This window comes from Diplotaxodon limnothrissa, linkage group LG16, assembly GCF_057381915.1.
Source record: "Diplotaxodon limnothrissa isolate DT_005_m linkage group LG16, D_limnothrissa_male_GT1.1, whole genome shotgun sequence".
NCBI classification, from domain to species: Eukaryota; Metazoa; Chordata; class Actinopteri; order Cichliformes; family Cichlidae; genus Diplotaxodon; species Diplotaxodon limnothrissa.
This window is the reverse complement of record NC_140611.1, coordinates 15569309-15584814: the sequence shown is the minus strand read 5'-3', so window position 1 is coordinate 15584814 and position 15506 is coordinate 15569309. Positions and strand designations below refer to the sequence as shown.

Sequence of the window (15506 nt, the reverse complement as noted above, 5' to 3'; positions counted from 1 at the left end):
GGCCTCACAGCTAAAAGACTGTATCAGAAAGAGAGACACGAGCAGAAAAAGTCAGTAACCCTCACATTTGGAAATCGTCATCGTCAATATTGAATTTTCTGTGTTTTCAAGTGGTCAGTATTTTAAATGTCTTCCTGCCTCTTCCTGAAGAACTTGAAGCCTCTCAGTCTTCCAGTAACAAACAAACAGTTTGTGTGTGTGTGTGTGTGTGTGTGTGTGTGTGTGTGTGTGTGTGTGTGTGTGTGTGTGTGTGTGTGTGTGTGTTTTCTATGCAGTAACTGATCTCACAGCTCAGTAACTTACTTCAGTTCTTGTGTGTCAAATCTGTGTTAATGATGGCTGTCTGACTCTTCTACATCAAATCAGCTGTTCTCAACTTCCTGTCCCATGATGTCATCAGGGTGCAATATTGAACTGATCAGATGCTGCTTTTCTCAGCACTTAAGGCTTGGTAGACTTTACATTCGGGGGCCTGTAGTTGCAACACTGGTATGAATTAAACTGGGATGCACTGTTTAAATGGTGAGTGTGTTTGTGTTTGAGTGTGTGTGCATTCTTGGAATAAATGTTGACTATTTGCTTTCAACAAAAGAGCCCATTTCCATGAACATCAATGTCATGCAAACAGTGAAGTAAATTAAATGTTTAAAGGAGCGGTTCACCCAAACTACTACACACAGGGCTTCTTCTTTTTCTTTTTAAGCATCTCATATATTTGAGATAACTACAAAACATAGTTTGGTGGAGTGTTATATGTGTTATTTGTCAATTTTCGCCAAATATATTTTAAAAGCGCATTCAGGTTTGAAAGTGGGAAGGAAAAACTGGTGACGCACACGGTTCAGCTTCGATACATTTAGCCAGCCCTCTTCATTCAAATCCTTCACGGTTGACCTTGAATGGAAATGTTTGAAGTGCGCTCAGAGATGAATGTGAAAGATGTCTCCCTTTATATTCCAGTCTTCCTGCTTTAGAGAACCCTTGTCAGCTTCTTTTTTTAACGAAAATTGTTTATTATGATGTGAATATGCAAATTATATTATGCAACATTTCTCTTATTTTATTCCTGTAAAAAATTGTTTTCATTAAAAACTGCTGTATATCCTACATCAGCCGTGTTTATTCTTTTTGAAGTAAAAGAAGACTTCGATGAAGAAACGCTGTCACACAGACCCTACGCAACACTGAATTATGACCAAATGTTTTTGTTATATATACCTATGTTAGTCATGATGCTTTAAAGCAGCACTGTGTAAAACAGTCCTGCTGAAAGCTAACTCACGTGGGTCAGCAGAGTGGTTTTACTCTCCCTGCAGTTTTTTCCAACAGTAGAGTCCATCTGTTTTCTTTTGATTGTGCAACATGAAATCAGATACTTGAACTAAGCTATTTAAAAAACATTTTGACATAGGCATGATCTAATGATCATCAATATGTGCTTGTAGGCACTTTAATTTCCTGCTTTCGTCGCTGATCAAACATAAGTTGTTTTGGCACGTAAACTCAGCGTCAGGTGAATGAAGTCAGGACATCATCCTGAAGTTGCCCTTTCTCACACAGCAGAGATACCACTCTGTTTGGTTTAGGTGAGGGTGCTGCTGGGTACAGCACGTAGGAGGCAGACTAGCTCAAATGCAAATGGATGGACTTTGGTGGGTTAAAGACTGTTCCATCTGAATGCACCTGCTCATTTGAATTTTCATACACTCATCCACTGGGCAATGCCGTTGTCAAAGTTCAGGTCTGGATGTTTGAAAACAGATAAGTCAGCCTCTAAAGGTTTATTTTTTAATTTTTATTATTAAAACACCTCCCAAAATCCATTGACAAAACCTGAGTGCTTTCTTTCTAACATTCACTGTCTGATGAACACATCAGATGACAAAAATGTTTGTACAGATATATACAAATATACAAAAAATATAAAATCATGAAGAGGCTTTAGTGTCTGTTTTCTGAGCTTGGTTTGTCTACATGACAGCAAGGCGTTTAGCCTAGAAGAACTGCCAATTCAGATCCTGGTAGTGGAGCTAGTGTGTAAAACAGACATTCTGCATGAAGCGTCCTAGTGCTTGCTGAACATCTTATCTTCCTCTTCTTTTTTTTTTTATTTAACAATTTTGTTGATTAACATGTTTGGTTCTTGAGGTTCTCCTGTATCCTGTTGAATCACCCAACCTCATATAATGCACTTGTTCCATAATATGGTGTTGGGACACAGTGACTTCTTTCATCCAAACTTGGGTTTGTGTCCAAACATCTGTCTGGAGACATCTTCCTCTCTACTTTAATGCCCAAACTTCTGAAGGCCATGAGAATGGACCATAAAACCCCTGCACCCAGCTTCCACCAGCAGACACCTGGCTCACCATCCTGTCTACTCACAGCTGGTGATCAGTCCAGTGTCCTTGGAGAGCTTTCTTTCAGCAGCTTTGCACAAGCTCCAGAAACACGGATTGCTCATCTGATTCAGACAGATGAAACCAGACAAAAACGTCTGGTTGCAGGGTGATCAGGGAACTTCAGCTGCTGTTCGAGGTTGACCGATACCTGCCAGGCTCTTGCTGAGGTCAGGATGCCTATTGTCATCTGGTTTGATGACAATAGGCGAAACCCTAACCCTGTACTTGGAGACACACAAAAAGTAGCAACAACAAATTACAAATTTGATAAAACATGGTTAGAGTCAGGATCATCACTGATAATAACCTAGTGCTCAGAGAGTTAATGTAGTGTGTTTTTTTATTATTTCAAATTGAATGTCCTGAACCAAAGAACCTGATTTAAAAAAAAAAAAAGAATAAATTGCAACTGTCTAAATGCTGCACTCGCTCTGCTTAGACCTTTCACCTGTAAAACAGGCACTTTGTCTCTTCCTCAGCTGCCTGCTTTCTCTCTCTCTCTCTCTCTGGTATGATGAGTTGTCATGAGTAGCTTCAATGTGAAGTCAGATTTTTAAGGAGGAGAATGAGAGGAGTTAGAGGTGGAGTTCTTTTTTCTTGCCAGGGATAAAAGTTTTGAAGCAGCAGCGAGCTCCTCCAGACGGAAGCTGACACTGATACTACACTGACAATAACTCTATCAAGTCAGCCACGATATATTGCACTCAATGCAGCAGTAGCTGAGGATTTTTTCTCTTTGACGCAACACAAGTGATTTGCACATATTTTAATTTGGCCTCCTTATTGGTATTTTTTTTTACCACTTGTATGCACATTATTGTGACAGTATTAATGTTTTTTTAATCATTTGTGACTGAATTTCTTCAGTGACAATACACTAAAGGCTGAGAAGTAACAAGCAGAGTGAACTAGAATACAACAGAGGCCAGTAAAATGCAGGATTATGAGGCATCCATCTCATTTCTTGGGACGTGGGGCCGGTTTCAGATGAAAGTCTTCTTTTTGCTGTGTGTCACCTGTCTTCCTGCCGGGTACAACATCCTGTCTGTCATCTTTCTGCTGGCTACCCCCCCACACCAGTGTTACATCCCAGCACACAGGAACCTGAGCCAGGACTGGATGCAGGCCAGCATCCCACTGCAGGTAAGAACTGAATGATTCTGGATGTAATTCACAGAGTAGTCAAAAACAATCACTCATTCACACACAATCTTTATAGTCATCTGTGTCATTTCTGTCAGTGCAGATGAATTTTACCTGTTTACACAGTTGTTGTGGGTCTGATGGTTGCTGCTAACAAACATGACAAAAGCCCTTTATTCTGCCCACTGCTCCTCTGCTGTTTGCAGCTGTAGTTGAATTACTTTGTTGTAATATAAGCGTGAGAGAGCCTCGCACTAAAACAGTCAGCTCACCTAAATCTGCAACAAGATATCCAAGTCATTTACCCCTGCACTGCACAAGCTCATGACGGTTACTTTGTCAGTAACATGTTGTCCTCACGTTTGTTCATTTTTCTTCAACTCCCACACACATATCAGCACAGAGGAGGTAAAGTAACTATTGTTCGCAAAGCAGTGAAACTGATATTTAAGAAGCTACACATGCAAGATTTCGTTCTCAGCTGTTCTCAATGAAAACTGTTATCAGCAATGAGACAAGGGTGGACGGAGCGCTCAGATCTCTCACAGTAAAACAATGAAAAACTACAGCAGGGGCGTGCAGCTGCTGTTGCTGTTATGTCACACCAGACAATAATTGAAATTGTGCTGATGCATAAATGTAGAGGAAAGAAAATAATAACAATTTAACAATAAAAGTTTAAGCATTCACATTGTGTGTGTGTGTATATATATATATATATATACACACACAATGTGAAGGGAATGTGAAACTTTACTTTATATCGGTGCTCTGGATCCAGCTGTGATCCTCACTTTTGTCAGAACTGGTCTAACCTCCAATTTCTTCAATTCTTCAATTCTTTATTTATTTGTCACATGTAGTTATAGCTAGTACAACATACAGTGAAATGTTTTTCCTGGCTAAAAAATACTCCCCCCCGACTGTGAAAAACAGAATAAAACAAAATAAAAACACAGTCGCCGCGGAGCTACCAGGACGGCAGCCGAACTCGACGGCGCCATCTTCAACCTGAACCGATGTAGCCTGCTCTGGCACATGTCACCTCCCTGCTGCTGCAGTGCAAGTTGGCAATAACAAATATATTGTTTCCTGCTCAACAGGTGGCCGGGCAGCTGGAAAGAAGCAGTTGTAGCCGGTATGAGCTGGACCTGGTGCAAAACCTGTCTGAGCTGGGAATCAGACCCAACCTAGGCCAGATCTACAACTATTCTGCACTCGGAGCAAGCGCAGGGGTCATGCTGTCCAGCCTGAAGCAGGAGGAGTGCAAAGATGGATGGATCTACAGCACAGAGCACTACGAGTCGACTGTAGTCACTGAGGTACTGTTACTGTCTAAATGATATTGTTCAGATCCAAATCTCCCTGGATCACAAAGGACTTCCTGGTTAAATAATATATATATGTATATATATATATATATATATATATATATATATATATATATATATATATATATATATATATATATATACTTCGTTTCCCCCCCATTTTCACTGTTAAAGTCAAGTGTCCCCCTCACTATTTTGTATTAGTGTTTATATTGGAGCACATTTAGCTGGGATGCAATATGTCCCGAGGTTATAACAGTTAACTAAAATGTAACAACAAACTAAAACTGGAAGGGTAAAAAAAACAAACATTTTAGTTAACTAAAATAAAAATAGCAATTTAAACGAAAAGATTAAAACTGAAACGATTTTGTGAATTTGGAAAATGAACTAAAATAAAAAAAATCTTAGTTTTATCTTAGTTTGTTATTTAAAACTTGCCTGATGCAGTAGTCATGGACATGTTTATTGAGACTCTGGATGTCTTCAAGACTGTTTTCAAACAGTTCTCTGTTTTTATTGAAACATTTGTAATAATTTTTCTAAATCTTGCCCTTTACATATGCCCTCTATACAATAATAACTGAAAAGACTAAAACTGAGACAGAAACCAAGAAAAAAAAAACTACCTAAAACTAAAAATGCTCGAACAATAAAAACAATTTTGAAAAGTCTAAATGAAATCAACATGAAAACGAACTAGAAAATATAGAACTATAATAACTGGATTTAATGATTTGGCCAGCTTCTGTTTGTAAAACCAGCTGGAGCTTGTTACAATAGCCGCCAGTTGATGGTTTGCCTCAAATGACTGCAGATAGGATAGGAGGAGCAACTCCATCGATGGAACATAGAATAAATAAATAAAGGCAAACATACATAAATAAATAAATAGGATGGCTTAGTAAATTTACGTGTAAATTACAATATTTGAATTTTATTTTTGTGGTGTGTTAAGCCCACACAGTGATTTGAACAAAGTCAGGATACAAATAATGGTTCCAAAGAGACGACTTCAAACAGACAGTTTCAGCCAATAAAAGTTACCTGAAAGCAAAACATCGGGCAAACAGTCAGCCAAGAAAACAGGCAGGAGACATAGATCAGGGCAACTAGGCGATGTAGATGATGAGTCAGTAAAGGCAACATCGAATCCTTTACCACACAGTGATTTATGAGAAGCTTTTGCTTGAGGAAACCCTCTAAAGTTAGCTTAGCCTTATGCCACTTGTGGTCATACAAACAGTGACAGGAATAAGAAATCAAACAGCCTGAGGAGTAAAATCAGGACAGAGAAAAACTGATGTTACAAACCCATCTAAACAAAGCAACATGGATGCTAATGAAGCTAACAGTCTGCACAGGGACAGCTGGAAGACAGAAAGTAGTGCTCTGTATAACTGTGAGACCGAGCAGTGGCCTGCGAGCTTGCTGAGTCCCCTTCCAGTTGCAGGTTACATTCGCCTGTTTGCTTTATATTCCAGTGTACGCGTTCGATATTTTATGCTTTTATGCCTGCTTCAGAATATCTATTTTATTTTATTTATTTATTTAGGACAGTGCATGTTAATGAACATAAATGTAAAAAAAAAAAAAAGACATGAATGTAAACATGCCAGATTATAGCCAAAGGCTAATTTCCATCTGTTGTCCTTAAACATAAAAAAAATAGACATAATAATTCATAAAAATTCATCATTCATTCATAATAAAAACTCCATCACCAAACTTACACATACACACCATTCTGTTCCCAAATAAAACATTAAAACTATACAACTCATACATGATCACACACTTGATTTGTCCATAACCCGTTTTTAACCTTTGCCTTAAACAAATTGAGTGTAGAGCATTCTCTAACTGGTTGAGGAAGACTGTTCCACAGATGGCCTCCCTTAACAGAGAGGACGTTCTGCCCAAATGCTGTCCGTCTGTGGGGTATAAACAAGTCTCCTCAGATTGTAGCTCGAGTGGTCCTGTCTGAGCTTTCTTTATGCCTAATGAACTGCTTTAGTGGTGGTGGAGCAAGGGAGTGTAAGACTTTATATATTAAACACACTCTTTTAAGTTTCACTAAGTTATTGAAGTTCAGTAATTTATGTTTTTTTAACACATGACAGTGGTGGTGGGAAGTTGGTTTTTTGTCAAGTAGTTTTAAACTTCTTTTATAAATGTTTTCAATAGTTTTAAGTGTTGTTGGACAAGCAAGTGACCAGGACGTCAAACAATAGTCCATATGAGAGATGATCATTGAGTAAAAATAAGTTTTTGCAACATTCATATTTAAATTATTACGTATATGATTAAAATTCCGATTATTAAATTTAAGTACCTGGGACTCTTTATTTATGTGACTCTTGAAGGATAATGTTGGGTCTAGAATGACGCCAAGATATCTATATGTTTTCCTTGTCTTCTAGTTTAACCTTGTGTGTGGCAACCGGTGGAAACAGCCACTGACCTCTCTCATCTACTTTCTGGGAGGACTTTGTGGCTGTTTCCTCTCTGGACAGCTATCTGACCGGTAAATTTACAGTTCAACAATTCTCTAAAGTTATAGTCTCTAAAGTCTCTAAAGTTAGCATAAATGCAATGTTTTTCATTAAAACAAGTCTGCTAGTTAGCTGTGAGCTAGCTCACACTGTACTAAATAAAATATGTTGCGTTCTTGGATAGTGGTCATGCTAGCTGCTAATGCTTTATTCCTTTTAAAAAACCAAAAACATAAATATATAAAAAGAAGAACATATGTGCTCATGTGGCTGATTGCGCTTTTGTTGTATTTGTGCTAAAGGTTTGGCAGGAAGCCTGTTCTCTTTGGTGCGATTGCCACACTTAGTATCTTCAGCCTTGCTTTGAAATTTGCTCAGTCCTGGGCCGTCTTCGCTGTGCTTTTCTTCATGGTTGGCATGGGTCAGCTCACCAGCTACATAGTTCTGTTTGTATTGGGTAAGTGTGTTCTCTTGTTTTCAGGATACTACTTTCCACTGGCTGCATGCTGTACTGCTGCTTTCTTAATCAAATCTCATTGAAAAATAAACCTTTTAATCAACAACTTCTGCCTCTCGGCCTGGGGCTCGGTCACTCTGGCACAACTGGCTGCCGGCGGAGCTCACAGGCACGTCACTGCAACCCCCCCCCCTGGCTTCTGCTCCACGGCTGCTGAGTGACCCCTCATCTGGGGTTCTCCTCAGCTCTTTCTGGGATAGTGGCGCAGCTGCCCCTCTGTTGGTCTCTTGTGTTCCGGGGGCCTCTGGATGTCTGGAGTTTTGATCTCCTCCATACCTGCTTCATGCGCTGGTGGACGGGGCTGTGGCCCCCCCACACCCTCTAGCAGATCATTACATGAGGGAACCTTTTAAAAACAAGCGCGCTCATGCTCACAGGTGTACACACGGGTGCTCACACATACAAACTACACCCTTTTTGGTTCCTACCTCAAAGCACACTGTGCGCTGTCGATCTTACGTGCTGCACAATAATGTTTAATATTTAGTATTTACTGTTATATTCCCATAGATCATCGTGATGTTGTTTATTATGTTGCTCTTTTTTTTCTTCTGCTTGTTTTCTCTTTTTTCTTTCTCAACAGGTGATCCAGGTGATTGATATATGTATTGTCATGGTTCTGGGTCAGTTTGACCCAGTATTTTGAGTTGTTATATTTTGGTGTGTTTTTGCATTTTGGATTCTTTTCTTATTATGATGATAATGATGATTATGACTCTATATTTCAGTTATTCTTGTTTAGGGATTAGTTCGTAGGTTTTTTGTTCTCATGTTTATTCCAGGTTTAGTTCAGTGTCTAGTCTGTCTCTCAGTGTCATGTCTGCGTTTTTGTTTAGTGGTGTCCTGTTTCCTGTTTTACTCTGAAGGTTCATGTTCCTGTCTTATGTCAGAGTTTCTAGCTTTGTTCCCCCCTGTCTCATTAGGTCTTATTCCTCCCAGCTGTGTTCCCCTTCTGTCTCTAATTCCTTGATGACTTCCTCAGTGTATTTAAGCCCAGTGTGTCTTTGTGTCAGTGTCAGATCGTCTGTTATCCTCATCTTGTATTATTGTAGTTTCCCCTATTGTGACACTGTGTTTCATAGCCTGCTTAGTTACTGTGTGTTTATAGTTTTTCCATAGTTCCTTCACAGAGTGTCTTAGCCTTTTTAGATTACACAGTGTTCTCTGTCTTCTTAGTTTTCCCAGTTTCAGTGTTCCCTAGTGTTTTTGTTATGCCTTCAGCCACGATAAAGGCTTGCCTTATTTTGGAAACCTAGTTCTGTCTCCACCGTGTCTGCTCTTGGGTCTACCTCATTCTTCACACCGGCGCACCCCGCCGTGACATGTATTTTTTGTCTGCTTATTTTGTTGGTTTTTGTTTTTTGCCCTTTATCCACGTCCCTCTTCCCCGCTGTTTTTCTTTCCCTCTTTCTTTCTCCCCTTTCTTTTCCCCAATCAAATCTGTCCCGTATTTAGCAAGTGAAAATAAAATAAAATAAACAATAAAAAGTGAATCAAATGGACCATTACGGCAAGGCTGGGATGGTCCATTTGGTAAAGTAAATCCGTTGGGCATCTTTCTTCGCCTTTAGACAATAATTCTGATGGCAAAAGAGCCAAACGGGACAGGCAAAAACAAAAAACAAAAACAACTTCTGCCCTCTTGTGAAATTTCTCCACAGGTTCAGAGATCCTCGCTGGCTCATCTAGAGTTCTCTACGCCAGCATGTGTTTACCTTTCATGTATGTATTTGGTATGATGCTGCTTCCTGCTACTGCCTACTTGCTCAGAAACTGGAAACACCTGTCGCTGTTAATGGCCCTGCCTGGGCTGGCCAGCCTCCCCCTCTGGTGGTAAAATGACCTCACTACACTATCAAGATTTTTTTTTGCTGGTGACATTTTCATAGTTAGACTTAATGGAGAGTGTGCGATAGACAGAATGTTGAGGAATTTGTGTAAATGCGCTTCAGTGTAAAAAGTATTTTAGGTCATTTTCATTGCCTATCATGAGATTTTTCTTTCTGACCAAAAACATGTACGATTGTCCAACACTGATGCTTAACACCAACATTAAGCTAAATGTGTACCTTAGTGTCTGTTCGTCATCCATCCATCCATCCATCCATCCATCCATCACTTTCTTCCACTCATCCAGATGTCCTTTTGCTTCCTTGTTGGGGGAACCTGAGACAAAAGAGATATGTAATCTCTCTAGGTCTCCTTCATGCTGGGCATGCCTAGAAGGCCATGTTAGATGCTCATTTCTGCAAAACTGGATTTTGCTGTATGAGATCATTAAAGGGGGCAAACCCTTTAAAGTTCAGAAAATGGGTTTGGTGTGTTTGCATTCTTACCCATTCTTTCAGTCACACTTGTTTTCATAGTTGAAGGTGCAAACATAGATAAACTGGTAAACCAAAGTCTTCTGGCTCCACTCTCTGTTCACTACAAAGACCTGACATAACACACATTTTACAAGTGAGCCCACACAAATGCACTTGTCCATCTCATAGTCCATGTTCCCATCACTTGTATTCTAGATTGAGAAATACCCAAAGAAAGCAATAGTTAGTTTGAAGACAAACAACCACCAAAATGGAACTGAAGCATGGTCTCAGTCATCCCAGCCACTTCACACTCGGCTGCAAATATTATAATGAATGTGACCTTCTGATCACATTATCTACCAAAGGAGTGGACCCTCATTGCCCCAGCTCAGATCCTGATCATGAATACTGCAAACAGGATTGTAGACTCAAGACAAACCCGCTGACGTCTAGCACACATTCCTGCTCATTTATTTTCAGCATGGATGTTGTATTTCTACTGTGGATCAACTAAGCAAACACTAAATGTGTGTTTGAAGTGAAACTTTATACCTTTCTTTAGCATGACTATGCCATCTACACCTATTTGGAGTACATTTTCACTAATTTTACAGGTGTTCTTATTGTTCTGAGATAAATTCTGAACTTATGTATTTCAGCAGCAACTTAATGAATAATTAACACTGTCTCCGTCTACTCAGGTAGATGTGTTTTCACCTAAGTGATGACTTGACTGATGAACTGCAGACAATCTAGATTTGTGTCTGTCTGTCCACCAGGCTGATTCCAGAGTCTCCTCGCTGGCTAGTGTCTAAAGGCCGTTTGCAAGAAGCAGAACGCTTGTTAAGGTCAGCGGCTCTGGAGAACGGAGTGGAAGCTCCTCCTGTTATCTTCCTCTCTGCAAATGTAAGGGCTTCTGACATCAACTTTGTTCCACACTGTAAACTATTGTGGCCACTGCAATGACGTTTCTCTGTCACTGTAGGTTCAACAGTCTGATAGCAAGAAGGCTGAGACCCTCAATTTCCTGGACCTCCTAAAGGCCAAAAGCATTCGAAGTGTCACACTCATACTTTGGTTTCTCTGGTGAGTTGAACCTTCTCCTCTGCAGGTGCTCTCAGGAACTGCTTTCTTGCTAACTACAGTATAGCATAATTGATAGTTTCATTATTCCGGAGCAAGAACATTAAAAGGAAGTAATCCATGTTTTAAAGGTTACTAGGGAGGACATTACTAGTGACTTCTGTGGCCGCCAACATCTCTTTGGACATGCTGACATCATCAGGATGTATTTTGAACCCTTTGAACAGTCAGTGACCTTTCCTTTAGTGCCATTCTCATGAAAACTTGATTTTTTTGCAGTTTTAGCTATTCCAGCCGACGGACCCTGCTATTGCTCATCCTGTAATGAAGCATCCATCATCCATCCAGTTGCCCCTCAAGAATTCACAAGACTCACTCCTCCTCCTACAGAATTGTTCAGAATTTAACTAAACTTACATATAATGAACATCTAATTCTGGGGTGTCAAACATAAGGCCTCAGAGCCAGAATTGGCACTGCAAAGACTACAATGTGGCCCATTGGATGACTTTATAAAATGTGAATGATGGCAGACATTTTGGACTTTTAACTGTATTTTAAGTTTTACAATTTTTCTCTACTGATAAGAGACACCCCCTGTTGTCATTCGTACAACACCCAAGTAATTAAGTAATAGGTAAACAATAACAATCAAAACATAGAGAAATTCCTGTTTTTTCAGAACTAGTACAGAACTGACCGAAAGAGGTGCTTCCCTGGTTCATCCCAGTTCAGATCAATGTGGCTGTATGTGGCCGTCCCTGATCTAATGGGTCTTCATGCAAATTGTTGTCAAGGTTCACATCACATTTGCTGTTTTAATAATCATAACCTGTGAATAGCGATAGATTGTGAGCTGGACAAGTTTCTACGTCACCGACGTTTTGGTTTATTGATATATTCGACATTACAGCGTCTCAGTGATGCTAACAGGATTTAATTTCTCTCTCTTTTTTTTTAAAATTTGTTCTCTTGTTGTTTGCAGGCTTTCTACACATGTGACCTATTCTGGGTTGTCATTCAATATGTCTACACTCTATGGCAACCCCTTCCTGAATTACTTCTTGCTGTCAGCTGTTGAGCTACCAGCATACACTGTCAGCTGGCTAAGTGCATGCAGGCTTTCCCGCCGCCTGTCTTTTATCAGCTTCTCCCTGCTGGGGGCGCTAGTACTCTTCCTCATCCAGGTCACTCTGCACAGTGAGTGAGACCACTATAATCTAGTACTCCCCCGTTGCACTTTTCTCACTCTCTTTGTGAACATAATCATTAATTCATCTAAACAATAAATATTTTGAACCCATAATTGTTTGTCTGGCCAAGCCCCAGAGTAACTTTGATTTTCTTAAGAGCCTTTTTTGGTGAGAAGCAGGACTGGACAGGTCACAAGTTCATCTCTGGGCCAATATGCCAGTAGTGCTCGAAAACACTCTTCATCAGATAATACACAAAACTGACACACAGGTACACTGCAAGCCTTTAAAGGCTCTTATCTATATCAGATATTATGACATCAACATTTTGCCTAGCAACCACCAACTACCTGGCTAAAATGACCATGTTATAGTGCATTTATACTCCTAGTACTCCTTCTAAAAGTGTGTGTACTATGATTTTCACTTCGCGACAATAACATGTCATTTATAGCTTCAAAAGCTTTATTATGCATGATAACCCCCAAAAAACAGACAAAAATCACAGATCAAACAATAGTATAGCATGGGCATTTATAAAATATGTGTAAAATATGCCTTAAATGTTTGCAACCTGCATGCTGCTGTTGGAAAATAACATATATAGAAAATCTGGCCTGGCATTTAAGAGAGGGAAGGCTCTTTGACTATTGGTTAGTGTTTCTAAATAATTTGTTTCCATCCTCAAAAGCTTACGCTCTTTCCCCTCCCTCCAGGCCATCCAGCTCTCACCCTGTTCCTGGTGCTGCTGGGTAAATTTGGTGTTCTGGTTGGCACGGGCATTTTGTACATGTTCACTGGAGAGCTCTCTCCCACAGTCATCAGAAATACAGTGATGTCATCCTGTGCCATGCTCTCCAGAGTGGGATCCTCTATTTCCCCATACCTACTGCAGCTGGGTGAGATATTTGGGTTCAGATTATCTTTAAGGGAAGTCTTGGTGTGTTGAAAATAAGTAAAAAAAACAAAAACAACCTTAATGCTTAGCTACCTGTCTCTAAACTTAGTAAACTGACCTGCAGGTTAGTGATGCAGTCTGTAGCAGACAAAGACTGACTTCACTAATCTTGTATAATCTGCTTTGGTCTTGTCCGCAGCTGTGTTCTACGAGTTCCTGCCGTGGATGCTTGTGGGTTCTCTCTCACTTGTCAGTGTCGTGCTCTGCTTTTTTCTTCCGGAGACCTTTAGAGAGCCGCTTCCCGACACCATCGATCAGATGCAAGCAATTCAGAGGTAAGTCTGTCCAACCTTATGACTGCTCTTACTGAGGGTTGTGTTCTGTTTTCAGGGGCATATTTGAAGCGCTAATGTTCTGTACATTACCACAATAGGTTTGTAAATGAAACAACTCAGATGCAGATGAAGTGCAGACTTTCATTTTTAATTCAATGGGCTGAACAAAGCATTGCAAATGTGAGGAACGAAAGCATTTTAACACAATCCTGCGATCATCCACCACTGTTTACCACTTTCTGTCTTTCTAGCAATTTCTCAGATGGGCGTTTTATCTACTTAATTGATAATGACATAATGAAATAGCCTTTGAGCAAAGGCTCCAATTACTTTTCGTCCCTTTAAAAAAGAGGGTAGCACCTGTTAAATAGCTGAAACCCTTAAACCCTTCACCCAATTTGAATGTGGATACCCATAAATGAAAGCTGAGAGTTTATACATTATGTCCATGTCTATTATATAACTATATTTGGAACATGTTTCAGAAAACAGTAAAAAAATAGAACTTGTCAGTGTCCAAATATATATGGACCTAGCAATATGTAGAAAATATTGGTGTTTTCCATATAAAACAAAAAAGGCAAAAAAAAAAAAAAAAGCCACAAAGAATCAGCCGTACTGACGCAGCTCTTTTCATCTGCTTCCAGATTCAGGTGGCCATGTGCCTTCAAGCCACCCCAGAAGGATGACATGAAATCAGCTAAAGACCAAACGTCTCTGCCTGAGATCATCTGTTCAACGCGCTTTTAAGACTCGGACACAGAAATGAATGAAGCTGCCTTCACCAACACTACCACCAACAACAGAATGTGAAACAAAAGACCTTAGTCCATTCTGACAAGATGGTTGTACTGTTTTCTGTCTCCATCATCTTCAAAGACTGTGAGAGAAACCGTAGAATCTCCAGCAATATAGCAGCTTCTCTCTCCACATTACAGAGCAAGGGGAGCTAATACACAATGAGTGTAATTTTTTTACCTTTTAAAAGCAAAGGGGGGAAAAGTTTACCACGATGAAGGTCTAGTTTAGCGTTTTTCCCTCCATCGTTTAAAACACCCGTGCCTTTGAGATAAACGTTATTGTCAGTCATATGAATGTGAATGTGTTTAAGAAATAAAGATCAGAAAATATACATTTCAGATGAAGATTTTTGTTGCTAGATTGCAATTTTTTGGTTCAGTCCTTGGTTCAGTCCAGCAGGACATATTATCAGAAAATGACATTAAAAACTGCTCAGACACAAATAGCAATTAGCCACTGGGTATGCACTCACCAGCCACTTTGTTAGGTACACCTGTTCAATTGTGCGTTAATGCAAATATCTAATCATCCAGTGATAAGACACCAACTCAGTGCATTTAAGCATGTATACATGGTCAAGACGGTCTTCTGACATTCAGACTGAGCTTCAGAACGGGGAAGAAAGGTGATTAAAGTGACTTTGAATCTGGTGTGTTGACTAGCTGGTCTGAGTATTTCAGAAATTTCTATTGTAGGTTCTCTGCCTTACAACATAAAGACCTTTGAGTTGGCTCCTATTTAAATTAAACTGAATTGAACAGTAATTGCTGATTTACTGGGATTTTCCTGCACCACCATCTCTTGGGCTTCTAGAAAATGGTCCAAAAGAGAGAAAATATCCAGTCAGCAGCAGTTCTCAGGGTGAAAATACCGTGTTGCTGCGAGAAGTCAGAAAAGAATAGCCAGGCTGCTTTGGGCTGATAGGAAGGCAACAGTAAATCACTTGTTACAACAGGGGTGTGCACAAAAATCACATTGAACCTTGAAGCAGATGGACTA

The 15506-nt window shown here is 39.8% G+C and overlaps 1 protein-coding gene across 1 annotated transcript; it reads left to right on the top strand.

Annotated features, from left to right (window-relative positions):
- The first annotated feature begins 3335 nt into the window (after positions 1-3335).
- Positions 3336-14456, top strand: LOC146615907 (solute carrier family 22 member 4-like). The gene is made up of 11 exons (XM_085374236.1): positions 3336-3545; positions 4649-4867; positions 7300-7403; positions 7674-7828; positions 9550-9721; positions 10977-11103; positions 11183-11283; positions 12266-12480; positions 13190-13372; positions 13571-13706; positions 14354-14456. The coding sequence occupies exons 1-11, from the start codon at positions 3336-3338 to the stop codon at positions 14454-14456; spliced, it is 1725 nt and encodes a 574-aa protein (XP_085230362.1).
- The last annotated feature ends 1050 nt before the right edge of the window (positions 14457-15506 follow it).